We start from the raw sequence: 17,518 nt of genomic DNA on the forward strand, positions 1-17,518 counted from the left end.
TCAGCATGCTCAGGCTCAGAAACCATAACACCGTCTTTGCCAATATCCTGATGTTGCATTTGAAAAGACCAGTCTTGTCTGCCTGTCTGCCTTCCTTACCATATAAAATCCAGTCCAAGTTTGCAAGTCAGATTTGTTGCAGAATGGTCCATGTGAAATAAGCAGCATCCAGCAAGTAGTGCTCTGGATTGACACTTAGGAACAAAACCTTAGATCTCCCAAATCTGCCTTGGGTTCCTGCCCAAGTTTACATGAGTAGCTTCAGCAACCTCAGGTAGTTTATGAAATTAGGCTAATGATCATTAATACATTAAAGCATGTTTTTCTCAGAAAAGCTACCAGTAAGAGTTAAATAGTAATACGATTCTCTTAAATATGTAATAAATAAATAGAAATCACTTCTTGGTCATTATTAGGGAGTTCCTTTAGTTGCCCTGAATAGCCAAGTCATTGGCTCTTCTACCTCAAAGGCTGAGAAAATATATCCTCAAAATAAAAAATGGGCTTCTATTTCAAATGTAGCATATAGGTATCTATGGAATCCTGTTGCTAAATAGTAAAAAAGCCAAAATCATGGCAGGTTTTAAGGTGTCAGGTGAACAATAGACACATCCATATCAAAGCTGGTGCTTAAAATAATTTTAGTTAATGATAAAAGACTTCTGTTCTGGAGAAACCGCTTCCCCTGTGGGCACATTATTGCATAAGTGTACATTGCAGCGTCTGTCCTCAGAAATATATTACCATACTAAGATAATCTCAAATGAGCTGAATTGGACTGTTGTGACTCAATGAGACTTTTATTGTGTTCCTAATTTTAGAAGATCATGTTGTACTCTAATTGCAGTTTTTTTTGAAGTTGGAAAAGAGCTGAAGTTCTTGAGCTAAACCACTGGTGGACCAATCTGTTTCTCCGTTGGGTCTTAAAGCTTTCTTCTTTTGGAGGTATGAAATGGTAGAGCAGTTCTCTTTTCCTCCAGAGAAGTTAAATTACATAGCTGTGTAGTTATCCAATAGATAGGCTTGGTGCCAAAATGGTACCTAATGAGTTATAAAAAAGTTAGTCATGCCAGTAATAGCATCATTAGTAACGATTGTAAAGGAGTTGTACCTCTTGGGTAACTAATACATGTTTTGTAGTGCTTTGTTTATTTTCAGATACACTCAAGGTAAATATTTATTGGTATTGAAACTGTGTTGTATTTATACTGGCTTGAAATTTCCAAATAAAACAAACTGATTAAAAAAAAAAAAAAAAGGAAAGGTTTCTAAGTGTTTCCTGCTGCATTGGAGGTGCAAACCCTCCCTGATGTACAGAGAGGGAAAGTAAAACCTGTGAAAAATAACAAAAATCCAGACAGGTCACATTGCAATATTCAAACCGTATTAAACCTTATTAACACAATACTGTCACCTTTTTGTATAAAATATACATTTAGATTGTAAATCCCTGGGACAAAAAGAATTTTTTGTTCTGTTTCTTTATATTTCCTAGCAGAGTTTGATGCTGCTTGATTACTAAGGCTAGTGGGTCTGATAATACTTAGTAATGATTAAGGTAAGGAAGTATTTGCCTTGTGGTTCTTTGTGGAAGTCACTAGTAAGAAAATCCAGAAGATGCAGTGCAATTACTCTGCTAACCTAACCCATATTCTTACTTTTGTAAACCATCCTTTAATTTCTCTACAAAAACCTCACTTCTTGTGTTGGTCAGGCCAGGTTCTGTGTGGCTTGTGATATATGAAATGTTGGTTGTTGAGGAGAATAGAAATCAGTGAAATTGAGTTATTTTCTGTGTGTATCAAATAGCAACAGGGATTTTACATCATGTAAACAGTGGTGATGGAAGGGTGCAATGACTTCAGTGACATTATGCAAACACCCACATTCTTTTTTGAAGTGACCTGAGAGCAAATGTTGACCCTGGTCCTAGGGGAGGTCCATGCAGAATTGTTTGTGCAAATGGAATTTCCCTACATTTATGCACCTCTAGCAGAGTTTGAATCTGGGTGTTGCAATTAAATTTTAAAATAGTACCCTTATCTCCTGCTCACTGATACTATTGGGTTTTGGTGGGCTTTTTTTCCTTTAATGGTATGGATTGCCAAAATACAGATTCTGGAGTTGAGATGTTGTCTCATAGTCATGCAGTTGCAGCTTCTTTACTCTATAAAAATGCGCTTTTTGATGCCATGCATGCAAATATGCTTCCAATGTTTTGTGTGTTGGCTAAATAGAGTTGTGGGAAATGATATCCTTATAATGATGGCTTTGTTCAGACTTGTTGTCCACTCCCATTCCCCTTGGAATTAGCTACAGGCTGGCAAACTGCAGTAGCCTTTATTATATTAAATGCACAATGGCTCTGGTAGTAAAGTTTAACCCAGAGAGAGCAATGAAGGTGAGAGATTTCAGCCCTAGGCTGACTCAGCTGTGGTGGTGTGTGCTGCCCTGCACTCCTCTGGTATGCCAGAATGGCTTTGTGATTAAACCTTCAGAAATCTTAACTTTGAATTTTTTGTCTTTTATTATTTGGGGGTGCAGATTGCAAACTTCTCTTTTTGTTCACTTTTCATAGGCTTTCCCAACTAAACCACCTAATAGAAGGCTTCTGAAATGCATGTTTTTATCTGCTGTCCTGGAACAACTTTCCTCAGTGAATCTATAGCTGAAACATTTTTAAAATGTTCAATTTCCCTCAAATTATAGATCTACTTTTGCAATCCAAGTGAACAAAGAGCAGTCTCAGTTGGCATAGTGGTATAATAACAGCATTTAATTTAATTTCAGAGGGAGGAGCCTCAAATCCCTGACAGAACTTGGGCCAGTTGCTCCTCTCTGTTGGCTGGGCAGGGAGCCTGACCACAGTTTTGCAGCGTGGCTGAGCCATGAATCTGTGGCTGGTGGAGTTATTAGAGCCTTCTAGTGGAGCTTCCTCCAGGGTAGCCTCCTCCTCTGCCCTGACACTGGAATTAGCCACCCCAGTCCATGCCTGGGGACAGATGTCCCAGTTCATGCTGTATTTGGACACCATGAAAAGACATGTCAGGGGATGGTGGATGTCACTTGTCACTATCAGTCCAGGGTTAAAGGGGAAGCAGGCACCAACCACAGGTTTCTGCCTCAGTCTTCTTCAGATTATCTTGGCAATTCCACTGAAACAGGTGCCAGAACCACAGCAAGTGATTGCATTTCAGTGAGTTTGCCTGTGAGAAGTGGCAACTTTCTCCATGAGATTTTTTCCTGACAGATACACCAGTTAATGTCAGAGCACTAATTGTGTACGTCCCTTAAACTCTTACTGCATGCTAATCTATAATATATAATAAGTCCTAAACTCACTAGATGATATTTAAGGTCCATTCCAGCCCAACACATTCTATGATTGAATAAAGTTATAGAATATTCCTATATTCTATCTATATAATATCTTCCTAATAAGATTTTTAAATGTGACCCCTTCCTGATGATCAAGTGAAACACCTGTAAATGGACATCTTTCTCAGATTGCAGGTGCTGTCAGCTGTCTGTGAATGTGTAACTGTGTGAATGAATGTGAAACTCTGTGTGTAACGGTGTATGTGCTCTTTAATTGCCCTATCATTTCTGACATCAGTGTTGGGGGAAGTTTGTGAAGACAGCTCTTGAGAATTCCACATTGTCCAAGGCAGACATTACGCAATGTTTCCTCCTTGCTTTCATCACATTTCTATGGCAAGTCAAAAGGCAACTCAAACCCCACAGCAATGTTTCTTTTGAAAGCCTAGGTCATAATATTTGATGCTACAGTAACTGCATACAGGCACTGTATTTTGTTGATGCTTGCCTAAGCAATCCTTCCTGTGATTTGTCTGTAGTTGTGTGGACACTGGTTGAAATCATGGTTCCTCTGCAGCTGGTGACATTATTCACTTCTGTACTGCTAGGATGTCACTATAAGATTTGACATTGATTTGAGTCTCACATAGCCTCTTACCACTCTGTTTTAACAATAGCCTTATTTTTATGGCAGATCCAGATTTTACTCTCCTTGTCAGACTAGAATACATAACTCGTGTGTAGATGTAGTGTGGACCCAATAGCTGCTTTTGGGATTGCAAGTGTTAAAGACCAAATTCATCCAACACTTGCTCACCTGTGTGGTTGATAAAGCAGCTTATGTCAAGCTTCTATGAAAGCATGCATGTTTTCAGACTTAGGATTTGGTCACTGCAAAGGAGTGGAAAGAAGCTGATTTGTCTCTTGGACTGAGCAAGTGAAACCTGGGGCTGAGGCACCAGGCCCAGGCTGAGAAGCCACGTGCTTTTCAGCCTGCTTCTCTCAATCAAATTTCAAAATCCTCATCAGTTTTAATCTTTATTAGGCTGTGTGAAAGCCAAATTTGAGCATTTTAAATGAGATTATATTTTTCTTGTACCTCCACACAAACAGTAGCACTTGCAAGCATAGTTAAAGGCAGCACAGTTCATGTTCTGTGGGTGATGTTGCAGTGGTTCTCCCTTCTGCTGGGGCTGGGAAGGTCACTTACACTCTAAAGCAAGGCCAGAACAGCTTCCCTGTGGAGAGGTTCGGAGGGAAGGTCGGATGTGGTTGTAGCTGAGCACAGGTAGGAGTTTGCTGCCCACAGACTTTGACTGCTCTTCACTGTCTGCCTTGCAGAGCTTGCAGTCTCTGGAACTGGCTGGCGTGCTTGTGTGCCAATTCTTTCTATCCCAGTTTATCTCAAGCAATTATTTCTTAAATCCATGGCATTTTAAGTGGATGCCCTCCACTTTCAGTTTCGGAGGGAGAGCAGGCATGCAGCTTGTAGGGTGCAGTAACCTCTGTGCTGCTGTGTCTGCTCACAGCCTGAAAAAGCCCATTTGTTGGGTTGTCAGGTTCTTGATTTGGATCACCCAAGTGTACCCAGGTGGTGGAAGCATGAGGCTGAGTGCACACATGGACTGTGCTAGAAGCTGTGTTTGCTTGGTTTCTGTGTCTTAGTCATCCTTACACATGAAAAATGCCAATTAAAAAACTTTTTGTTTTGCGCCATAGTTTAAGGTAAATCGGCAGACCAAAGTGTATAGCTAAAATTATATTTCTTCAATCCAAATGGTGACAATGGATCAAAAACAAGAGAAGAAACATGGAAAAGCCACTTTTTGCATTGGGGATTGCATGGTCCCTATAAAATTTACAAAAGAGGTAACCTTCACAGATGTCCCTTTTCTATGTGATCTGGGGAACCCAAACTAGAACCTTTTATTTTCTGTTTCACCCATATGGAAGCATTGCACAGGTAGGGATCATATTGGTTTGTTATGGTAACGAGGAGCTTCTGAAGCTGGGTACAGACCTGCTGTTCAACAGGTGACCTGACCTGTTTGGGATGATTTTTTCCTTCCTTTACACAGTCTTTTTTTCCCTGTAAGAAATGTGCAAGCGTATAGATACTATAATTTGTGCTCATTTGTGCTCCTTTTTTCTTTTTTTGTAGATATCAGTATTACCTACAGGTGAAAAAGGATGTTCTTGATGGGCGATTGATATCCTCCTTCGAGCAGGGGATTCGACTGGCTGGTCTGGCCGTGCAAGGTAGGATGGTGTGACCCCATGGCCTCTGTCCAGGAATGGCTCTTGTGGTTTGTCCTTCATCTTGACTGGGCACTGAGGCCCTGTGTGACTCCTGCTCACAGCTGGGTTTCCAATTGTTTCCAAAGTGCAGGGGTGGACTGCTGTGGATGAAACACTCACAGCCTCAGGGTGGGCATGAGGGACCACATCACAGTGCTCAACTTTCCTATTTCTAAAATTCATGCAAGCAGATCTCAACAAAACACCAGTTCTTCCAGCCCTGACCACGGAGTACTTTGCAGTAATGAATTTGCTTCACGTTCTCTGGTTTCAAATGCAAATTACATCAAAAAGCACGGCAGCAGCTTTAATTTTGCCTTTAATTAAAATCTCATTTTGCTGTATAGTGCTATATGAAGTATGAAAGAACACATGACCATAATTGTTATGTGAGTTATAAGTTAATAATAAACTACTTCTTACAATAAGATTTTTATTCTGAGACTCCCAAGGACATCAATAAAAGTAGGATCATAAAATGTGTATGTGCAGAGGAAGAAGCCCTGTATTTGGATAAAGTATGTTCCAGTCTATCCACAGCTGACTATGAGAACTTGAGGCAGAGTTTCAGCAGTGATGTTCTCTGCATGCTCTCTGATGAGTGGGAAGGGGGAAGTATGTACAAAAAAAGCAAACGTGAGGATCTGATTCTTAACAATTAAAGGTTCAATGGAGAGAAATGCTTTTATGGTCTTTTTTTAAAGCAGTAGAAATGCTGTGTTTGTATCTTAAATCTTTGCTAAAAATTGAAGGGAAAATGTTTCTTGTCAAATCTTGAAATGTTTGTCTAATAAAGGGAAATATGTGTATAATATTATTCCATAATGAATCATTTAATTTAGGTAAATGAAGATTTTCTAGCGTGTAAGTTAGGCCTCAATAGATACTGAATATGTTTTTGGAGCTTTTTCCTAATTTTGAGAGTGAGTCAATCCTACTGTTCCTGACCTTGTATTACTTCCTTTGTCCTTTGCATGTGATGCAACCAAAGGTATTTGAAATACTTATTTCTTTTAAACTTGCAGACTCTGTTTTATGCCCATTTTGATTTCTTTCTGTTTATGTTAAAACATAACTCTGAGGTAGAAACAAAATGAAACTGCATTTTTGGCATCCTGCAATATGTGAAATTGTCTAGTAGCTTTGAAAGAATGTTTAGATAAAATGATTTATGGTGGGGATTTCCAGCTCCTATAATATGAGAATCTTGTAGATGGCTTTTGATCCTGTTCAATTATTATAAAATAAAAACCTCCTGGCAAGATACTCTTTTGATATAAGCTGTTGTATATTTAACAGATAGATAAATGTAGGCATTGTTTGGGGTTTTAAATTGTAGTTTAACCTTTAGTAAGCATTTCCAAAACTCCAGTCTCAAGGATATTTGGACAAGCATTCGCAGCCTGACAGATGAGTGAATGTGAGCATAGAGATGAGTATCTTTTGGAGATATGTAGAAGAAGCAGAGAAGTGAGGAGAAAGGTGTGGGCCAGTCAGTTAGACCAACACAGTGCCTGCACTGCTAGGTTGGCTGCAGAAGAATAAGCCTTCCCCTATGCTGGCTATTGACAATTTTTAATAAAACTGACCTTTAACCTTTTAGACCTTTATAGGTTTTTAACCTTTATAGGCTGTAAAATTAAGCTTTTGTTCAACTGGTAGAATTGTAGCAGAGTTAGGTTAAATTTTCTATTTTTTTGCCTGGTCAGGATTGGAAATGGTGGAGAAGCAAAAGTGTGCATGATTTTTAAGGAGGCTGAGTAATCCCATCATTTTTTTAGTGGGGGTATGATTTTAAGAAGGCTACAGAAAAACAAGCTCTTGAACTCCTGATGGTTAAGCATTGCAAATAGTCATTATATTAGGGATGAAAGAAAGAAATTACTTGTTGGCTGTCACTTGATCTCTGGTAATAACACTGTTATTTTCAGACCTCCATGTTAAAAGCTAAAGTACAAGCAAAAGTCTTTGTGCTGGGCTGTGGCTTCAGAGAGAACTTGCCCACTTGAAATTAAGCGTCTGTGCAAAGGTTGAGTGTGGTCTTGACATGTGTGGAAAGTGCCAAAATGAGTAAGTGTGTTGTTTTTTTTCCAGCGGATTTTGGAGACTATAATCAGTTTGAATCTCATGACTTCCTCCGAGAATATGTCTTGTTTCCTATGGTGAGTTCCTTATCCCTCTCTTTTGTGGTCTTTTGTGAAGAATTTCTCCATGATTCAGAGATGGCTTTGTTGATAACAGAGTACAAGCACCAGCACTGGACTAGTGAAAGCAAAATTTTCTCACCCAAAACTTGATTGCAGCTGAATTATTCTATGCTGTGGAATGTCAGCCTATTTTCCCTTCCTGTTGAGCCTCCACTACGAACTGGTGCCCACAAAAGAAACAGACATCTTTGAATCAAAAAAGAATTTGCAGCTGTTTTAGAAGGTGTATAATAGCAGTACTGTGATATTAGCAACTGGCAACTCAATGGGATGTAGGGGCTGCTGCTGTTGTAAATGTTGTGTCACAGGAGAAGCCGTGCAGCCACTCCTGAAGAGAGTGTGGATTTACATCAGCTGACTGTTGCACTCAAGTGAAGCCTGAATCAGGTCTTCTCAAAATGTTCTCCAGGGAACATTTGCTGTAAATTCAGTTTACATTTGGAAACTAGCAAATAACTTGAATGTTTAGGGAAGGAGCTTAGGTCACTAATGATGTTGGAAATTTGGTGGCAAATGCCAAGCACTTGCAGTCTGTGACATTGAGATTCTCTGGGAGGATGAATTAGAGAAGAAAAAACCCAAACCAAATGCCTTTTGAAGCTAAGAATGGCTTTGTCTTAGATTAACAAGTCCATCAGCGTGAGTATTTAGTGTAATCTTCATAAATATAAAAGATTATGGAATTCTTTCTAACTGGAAAAAATATCTGGAAGCAGGGTGGGGTTCCCATGCCCTGAGTGTAGCTGCCTGGAAGTTAAGGCATCTGGTTTCCCTCTGCAATTAGTGGAGCAGTAGAGGGAGAATGATTCATCTCACTGTAATTTGAAGGCTTGAGAAGTATTTCATCCCACTTACCCATGCTCTTTGCACAGGAACTGCAGTGGACAGTTCATCTTAAGTCCAAAAAGGTGACATCTGCCTGGTGTCTTGAAGTGAAAGTGTGATTTTGAGCCACTAGATAGTTCAGCACAACCTGAAAAAAGCATAAGGAAGATGGGAATGCACAGAGATCTGAATATGCTTTATGTAGATTATACCTGTAAAATGTGGCTTCAGTATTAACCTTTCACTAATAAACTTCTGTTATCTTCTCTGTGGAGCAGAATTTCTTTGGTTAGCCATCTTATCTGTTGATAAATAATTGATGATCTTGTGTATAGTTGATGGCTTATGAAGTCATGTATGGTAGCCTAAATGGGATAGAAGATGGCTGAAAATATATATGGAGAAAAGTGTTGTTGTCAGGGAGTAATTTAGTAAATTAACTTCTGCAAAGTTCTTTCAATACAAAATGAATCACAGAGTGGTTTGAGTTGGAAGACACCCTAAGGATCAGAGTTTCAAGCGCCCTGCTGTGAGGAGGGACACCTCCTCTAGTGACCAGGCTGCTCAATGCCCCATCCAGCCTGGTCTTGAACACTGCCAGGGATATGCTGGTGCTATTTTTCTGTTCAGAAAAAAAATAGGGAAGGTTTTAGGTCTCTAGATAAGTTTTCAGGTGGTTAATTTCTCTGTGGTTCAGCAATTCACTCTTCGGGCCCATCTCAGACCGTCTATTTTTGTGTCAGCTGCCTCCACAGTAGTGTGGTCAGCTCTCTTCTGCTTTGCATGTTTACCATTGCTTTGTGGTATTTTGCCTTTCATCCATGCAACTATTGCTAAATTTAAGAAGGTCAGCAGAGTGTCTGCTTCCTACACCTTCAGAAGCCTACTCTTAAATCAACTATTTCTCTAGACATTTCTTTAACTACTTCTCTTTGCTCTTTGGGGAGGATGGATAACCTAAAAGTAAATATTTCACTGCAAGTTCAGTAACAGTGGCTAAGTGCTGCAGATACAAATGAGTCCCTAAGCAAGTTGGGGGATTTGAGTGAATTTGGGGCATAGAAAAAGCCTCCACTGAGAACATTGCTGTAAATTCATTAGTGAAGTGAGCTTGTGGATGAGGGAGGGGCAGCTGCGTTCGTGCTGTTTGATCTTGTGAGGCTACAATGTGTGTCAAATGGCATTTCTTCAGCAGTGAAAAGAACAAAGTTATGTACACAGTACACCCCACAGGTGTGTGGCTGTGCATAGGCATGTACCATGCCATTTTTCATTAGCACGCTACCACTTTCACATTTTTTTGTGGCAGAAGCAAATATCAGAGGGGAGGGCCCCGTTGAGCAAGAAGCAGTGTATTTAAGTACATTACATGCAGCCTTAAGGCTTTCTTCAATAAAAGTAAGAACTTTGAGGTTTCGCAAGAAAGTTTTTCAGCTTCCTTTTTTTGGCCTTGAATTTATGAGTAGACTTCCTTTATTAACTTGCTCCCAATTATTTCAGAATTGTTTCTACCACACATTATTAAATTTGGAGAGTATAAAAATTTCTGCTCAGAAATGTGTTGCAAGCATAAAGTAGGTTTTAATGCATCTTGGAAGAAGCAGCAAAACTCAATCCCGTTAACAGGAAGAGAGTGTCTGTATGTTGCAGGACAAAAAATACTTATTAATTCATGTTCCATTTTTTTCATTTTCAAAAAATACTCATGAATTCTTTTTCCATTTTTCCATGCTCCGTGTATTATATTGTTTTTAAAAGGTATATATTATTTTGTAGAATTCCAAATTTTTTAAGGATTTGTTCAGTACTTATCCAGGACAATGTCTGTACTTTGTATTCTGTTCTCTATTTTGGAATAATAAGGACTTTACCTCTATTTTTAACAGTATCTCTTTACTCTCTCAAAAGAAGGTAAAAAAAAAAAATCAGAGTTTTATGTTCTTCTCACATATTTGCAGCATCTCATGCTTTGAATTTTCAGTGCGGTCAGTGAAAGGTCCTCTCTCTGTAACTACAAGTCTTGAACTGCCTGCTGTCATAATTTCTGTCTGCCATATTATCCTCTCTCTCTTTGGCTGACTAGTTTTTGATGCTGCTTCATGTTCTTACAGGATTGGACCCAGGATGAAGCTGTCCTGGAGGACCTGACTCAGAAGGTTGCCCAGGAGCACCGAACTCACAGGTGAGCTTGACATGATCAAGTTTATGCTATTTTTTAAAAAAAAATTTATCATCGTTCTAGTACTTCCCTGCCTCCCCATGCATTCCTGGCAGTGTTTAACTAGCTTATCTTCATGTTGCTATTATGCTTTGTGTCACTGGATTTTTAATTAGTCTATCACAGAAGATTATCTGCCTCTTGTAAACACAAAATGGCTGAGGAGCTTAAATAAACGAGCATTTACACCCTTGAGTTTAATGAGCATGTGTAACCCTATGGTGCTATGCAGTAGACTCCTCTCTCTGATTTCATTTAAATCCTGATGTGAAAGACCCTGTGACTTGATCAGTGGTGATCCGAGAGCCTCTTACAAGAGGAGGTGGATACAAATGCTCTCAGTGTAATGGAAATGAAAATAACAGGAATTGGGTTTGAAGTCTCAAGAAGAGGACACAGTATAGTGTAACTAGTTAATGAGCCAGGAGTGTGTGCATTAGTGCTTCTGTAAAAAAAACCTTCTTTGTGAGCAAGTGTCTTTCACGTTGTCTGGGTGTTTCAGTGGTGGAAGTGTTCAAACCTCCAGAGTGCTGTTATGGGAAAAAATGGCAGTGCCCACATGTCATATGCAATAGGAATATTATGTGAAGGATGCTGCATTCCCCATTACATGTGAGAAAGTGGTTGTAAAAGGACAAATATCAATCTCTGAGTCTAGGGCCATTCTCAGTTTTGAGTTTCAATGCAAGCCTGGGCCTTTGATGCAACCAAAGGAATAGCTTCCAAGCTGGCCATGAACAGGCCTGGTTCTGTTCTCTCCCTGCCATGGGCTGCTTGTGTGATCTTGGTTAACTCACAGGCTTGAAAGATTTCCCACCTGCTGTGCTCTATAGTGCTATTTCTGCAACACAAAGAGCAAATGCTTCCTCTCACTTCAGCAGGTAGATCGTATTCCACCTCCCTTCTCTCAGGTATTTGGTTCCTATATTTCTGTTTGTAAGCTGTGGTAAGGAGGAGTAAAGAGGAGAAAAATTAATAGTGGCTTTTTTTGGAGCAACCTGCAATCTATTCTGACCTGCTTTTGAGAATTGAAATCTGTTTGAATTCCTGAGCTGTGACAGGAGCGTGTGTAGACACGTGTGTAAAAGTTTTCGGCTGGTTTGTTCTCTTTTATGAAAGAGAATCTGTTCAACTTTTGGATTTAGTGCCTGTGTTTTTGAACAGCCAACTTGAAAATGTACGTCTTTCCTTTTAAGTCATTTTAGGAAGCTCCAGTGGCCTTGTATAATAACATTCAGGCAGATTAGCACCCCTATGGTTCAAGTTGTCTATCCAAAACTATCCACAACCTGGTGGTTTAATAAAGCCTGGAGAAGATTTATGTGTGGAAGAAGCTGAATAACGTGATCAGTTTCTGTTTGTTCCTCCTGTCATTTGGACTGCGCTTTGTACCTTAGCTTACTGACATTTACTAAAATTTCCCCCCTTGCTGAAAGTGATCCTAATGTTGAAAGTTATCTTTGTGTTGTGCATTTCTAGCCAGCATTTCCAAAGTGTCTTCTCAAGTGGTTTGTGAAACTCACATTTTTTTTGCTAGTATTTTGTGTGTGTGTGTGTAATATTGAACTATTCACTGCCTTTTGTTAATGTAATTGCAGTGGCATTACAGCAGCAGAGGCTGAGTTAATGTACATCAATGAAGTGGAACGTCTGGATGGGTTTGGACAGGAAATTTTCCCTGTGAAGGTATGTCAGTGTATATTATAAAGGAACCTCTGAATCAAGCGATGCAGAACTCTGCAGCAACCTTTGGTCTGCATGCAAGTCATGTTTGTCCAAAAGAGACAGGACTTAAGTCTGCTTCAGAGGGTGAAATGACTGCTGGTATTTTGAATGGACATTGCAGCATGAGGGTTACTTAGTCCTACAGTGCTGCTTCTCTTCAATGAAAATCCTTGTTACAGAATAAGAGATGCTCCTTGCCTTTCTTTCACATGCTGTCTATGGGAGAGTGGCCAGGGCAAATGAATCTCAGCTCTGGTAATCTTTAACAGGATAGGAAAAGGAGACATCTTCATGTCTTTCTAAGTTGCTACTGAGAAAGCATTAACTTCGCTTTTCCTTAGTTTCCTGTGTGTGCACACAGGTCCTCCATGCATTTTTAATAAGGGAGAACTTCAGGGATTATTTTGCATTTGCAGTCATTTTCCCTTCACTGGAAGTCCTATCCTGCCATGGATTGTCTGGATGTGTGACCTTATGGAGCACATGCTGCCATAGTAAAGTTGTGCTGAGAAACTGAACACCACTGTTCCCAACATGACCCATTTCTTTCTGCTAACCTGCCCAGACACCATAAGTGGTGAATTGTGAGTGGTTTTCCTGCTAGTTAAAGATAACTTGGAATTTAAAACCAAACCCGAATGCACACCAAACAAAACAAGCTTCCTGCTTGTTTTGAAGTCAAAATTGATCCTTTGGCACCAATCTTAGAATTGGCCTGGAGAGGGGGAGCTGAATGGCAAAAAACTTTCAACCCACCAAAAAAATTTTGGACTGTTTATTGGACTGTAATTGAAAGCTCTCCTCAAATTCATTTGGAATTTGCTGCACACTACTGCAACAGATTTCTGTGTTGGAAGTGTCATTAGATATTATTGCATGTGTCTGTAAGGTAAGTATGAACAGTGGACTGGGTGCTCTTCAAAATAGCAGGAAGGTGTTAGCCTTGCATTCAGGAGCAGCATGCTGGCCATGGACACAAACAGAACTGCATTCAAAGGGGAAAACAAAAGATTTCTCTTTCTTCCCAGGTAGAAAATGTTATTACAATTATGTGTCTTTCTTTCCATGCAGTTATTTGTGTGTATACACACTCACACGGTAGATATATTACTTGAATGTTAACAAATACATACATTTTCCCCCACTATACCCAATCTTTTTGCCTTGTTAAACTCCCTGTGGCACAAGGCAGAAGAATGTGTTCTCCTCTAATCAGACTAAAGTGCTGACTCCCAGCTTGTGGATGAATTGCCAGCCATGGTTAGTTAGCAAAAGGCCCAGCACTCAGTAGTTAAACAGGTGCAGAGACTCCCTCGTTGCCTTCTGGGGATCAAGCACAGCAAGGCCAGGAGAACAGCTCTGGTTCTAGACCAGGAGAATAGCCTGGTCTATTAAAATGCAGGGGCCTCTGATGGTTTGTACAGTGTGTGCAGGCATAGTTCATTAACTTCTCTCATATCCTTTCTTCTAGCCATGCTTTCTAACCACACTCAGGGTGTTAGAGTGATTTCTGTTTACCACTTTAAAGTGTGACTCAATTACAATATATGCAGCTGAGGGGGAACTGTTCTTGCTTGTTGATAAATGTAGAAAAACCTCTTTGTCAACAGTATTAAGCTTTTGTAGCAAAAAAAAAAACCAAAAAAGGAAAAGGCTTTTTTAAGAAAACAGATTGCAAAATGGATTGGGAGCATGTGGTTTTTCAAACAGGAGCCTGCAAGAAGACATGGGTAGGTGCAAAAGCAGTAGGACTTCTTAGAGTCCACTGGTTTTGCATTGTTTTTATGTAGCATTTGCAGTTGAATATTTAACCCAACTATTGAAAATCGATCGAAGATGTAGCTGCATAGAGATGAAAGTACTTTTTGGGGTGACATGCTGTGAATTTCTACATGGAGGACTTAAAGGAGGAAGTGTGAAGGGTAGAGCTTTTGAGAGGGATTCCATCTCCAGGTGTGGTGTTCTGAAATCTGTACGTGTTTTAACAGATGTCTGGAGAAACACCATGACTGTGAAAGAGAGCTATTGCTTTTGGTATTCCTACAGGCTCTAGATAGTTGCAATCACAAAGACAGGGCATGTGGGGTATTATACAGTGAATGCCAGTTTGTGGTGTGCATGCTCTTTGGGAGAGGAGAACTTGGAGGTCATTTATCCTTCTGCTCTCACTAATCAGCACAATGAATCCACTTAAGTGCTAACTGCTCTTAAATAATGAAAATCAGAGTCCTGTCAAGCTGCAAAATATATGTTCGTCCTGCATCCACAATGAAGGGCTTCTCTTTGGTACTTCAGCATGCATTCCTGTAAACCTATTGACCAGAGCATTTATTAAATTTTCCTTTCTCTGCAGGATAACCATGGAAATGACATACACCTTGGTATTTTCTTCATGGGCATCTTCATAAAAAACAGAATTGGAAGGACAACTGTGATCTATAGGTAAAAATGAGGGTCTTTTATGTAATTATCCAGAGCTGTATGTGTGGGATTTTTTCCTTGCTTGCATATGTGACTGTAACAGTGCCAATCCTCTAAGGAGTAGTAACATTGCTGTTTTCAGGATTGGTCTCGTGGCCCAAAGAGAGATAAAGAATAATTTCTGATGTCTGTGAATGGGTTGGATGGCAAGAAAGTTGTAGTAGCCTGTCATGTATCTTGTTCTAGTTTACAAGGCTTTGATCCCTTTTCTTCTCTTGTCTTTATGTCTTCTTCTTTGATGCTTCTGAATGCAAATCTGTTAAACCTCACAGCTGGCAGCCTGGGAGCTCAACACTTCTGAAAATCTGGTTGCCACATTTAGGTGCCCCACTAAAAAAATTTTCAACTTTCTTATTCTGTGATTTTGAAAATCATGGCTGTGTCACGCTATTGTTTCTTCTGCAGTTTATTTTGGTTAATAAGAATGACTTATCCATTAACTTTCTTTTGTGGCTTTGTTTTGTATGAAAATGTTGCTAGAAATCTCCATGGTTCCGGGGAGGATAGTTTTGCTCTTCTTTGCTACTCTTCTAGTGGGTATATTTATTAATGTTGCTGTTTACTTGAAGTGGATTTTTACTAAGCCCTGTGATTAGAGTAGGAATTTTGTGCAGCCTAAAAGTTGTGGGTTTTGAGGTGCACTGATTTTCAGTCAGTAGCTAAGGCTTATATCAGTCTTCAGCTGGAATTCTGGGGGGAGGGTTGCCTTAAAACAGCTTTCATTAGTCAGCTTAAAAAATGTTAGTGCTCCCTTTTCCCCTAGCTCTGGTTTTGCATATGTAATTTTGAGAAGGAATTAGATAATCCTTTAATTGGGCCAGGTGACAAAAGCAACAAGTTTCTTTACATGTAGAAATGAGAGTTGGTGCTGGGATTCTAACTCTCTGGAAATATGCACTGCAAGCATCCTGCCATGACATGAAGAGGAATGCATGCTGCAAACAGAACAAACAAGTCCCTTCCATACCCGTAGATTGCATGCAATGTACGCAAATGTCTGTCAGCTATTTGTAAGGAGATTATAACTCAGATCTTGGGCAACCTGACAATTACTTGGGGAAAAAAAAATAAAAATATTGCAAACATAAGGCCAGAGTATTAACATGGTATGCATAGCCTACATAACTATGTTGTCAACTCAACCTTCTTTAGCAAGAATTAGCACTGAATGAAAGGTGGAAACAGCATTTGGGGAGGAATGACACTTAAAATAATTCTGTTACATGTCACTAAAATCAATCAGTTCCAAAATGCCACAGTTCAGTAAAATGGTTATCATTACTGTGTTTTCAGTGTGTCTTCTATTGTGGGTCTTCAAATTTGTGTTTTTAAAGAGAGCTTTTAACTCTCCTGCTTTGGGTTAAGAGCTGTTTAATCAGAACCTGATTTCCTTGTTTTCCTGACCAGGTTTCTTCACCAAAAAGTTTCTGAAAACCTTTCCCATAAAATGAGACTGATGTTGACTAAAGGATTCTTACTGTGTTTGTGAAATGTTTGAATGTATGTGTTGGCAAACTCCAATGCATTTTTTTACTCTGCAGGTGGAATGACATTGGGAATATTGCTCATAACAAGTCTTCAATTGTTCTAGAGTTGATCAACAAAGAAGAGAATGTACTCTTTCACACAGTAAGAAAAAGATCTGATCAGTGTCATCATGAAAGCTACTTATGTAAAAATAAACCTTTAAAATTCTTTTTTCCCAGAGAAGCTCACTTGCATAACACCACCCCCCTCACATTCCTGTCGTACTTCATGCAGAAAGAGAAATTAACTTCATTTGGCTGCTAATTTCTGTGTTTTCTTCCCAGCATCCTGAAATGTCCTATGCTGGGAAGTCTGCAAAAAAACTGAAGTGCCTTTAGGATGGCATAAATACAGCAGCATAAATAGAAACTGGGCATGAGCTACCCTGTGGGCACATACTGGAACTCAGAGGGCCACGGTGCTGTTCTGTGCTGTTTAAAATCACTCCACATCTCCCTGAACCAAGACCTGTACAGAAACTGGACCAGCAAGCTTGAGCCATTTTATTGCTGCAGTCCCCCCCTACTTAGCAGTGAAGTGGCAATGCACACCACTGGGTTTCAGTAATCCTATGCCTTCAGTGCTCTTGAGACCACTAGATGTGCTCTTGGGAGCCAAATTCATTGGTAGACCATGGAATAGCCCATGGGAGACCTTACCCAGCATTCCTGCAACTGGATTTTTAAAAAACTTTTGTCACTTCTTGGTAAAAATAACAAAATAATTATTTTTCCTATTTTTTTCTCATTTGTAAAGGATGATCTTGAAAATGCTAAATATATTTCACGTCTCTTTGCATCAAGACACAAGTTCTACAAACAGAACAAAATCTGCACAGAGTGAGTACTTTTGATTCACATTTGCTTTCTGACGCCTTGCTTTGGAATTGATCTGAGTTTTGCCATGACTGGTTTGGTTT

At 39.6% G+C, this 17,518-nt stretch overlaps 1 protein-coding gene across 1 annotated transcript in view; it reads left to right on the top strand.

Moving 5' to 3' along the window:
• Positions 1-17,518, top strand: part of PTPN14 (protein tyrosine phosphatase non-receptor type 14) — a 71,062-nt gene that overhangs the window by 24,748 nt on the left and 28,796 nt on the right. Inside the window, exons 3-9 of the mRNA XM_058801108.1 lie at positions 5,480-5,577; positions 7,711-7,778; positions 10,760-10,830; positions 12,465-12,552; positions 14,945-15,033; positions 16,614-16,701; positions 17,356-17,438. Coding sequence (XP_058657091.1) covers positions 5,480-5,577; positions 7,711-7,778; positions 10,760-10,830; positions 12,465-12,552; positions 14,945-15,033; positions 16,614-16,701; positions 17,356-17,438 — 585 coding nt within the window. The remainder of the gene's footprint in view (positions 1-5,479; positions 5,578-7,710; positions 7,779-10,759; positions 10,831-12,464; positions 12,553-14,944; positions 15,034-16,613; positions 16,702-17,355; positions 17,439-17,518) is intronic.

This window comes from Ammospiza caudacuta, chromosome 3 (assembly GCF_027887145.1).
Source record: "Ammospiza caudacuta isolate bAmmCau1 chromosome 3, bAmmCau1.pri, whole genome shotgun sequence".
NCBI classification, from domain to species: Eukaryota; Metazoa; Chordata; class Aves; order Passeriformes; family Passerellidae; genus Ammospiza; species Ammospiza caudacuta.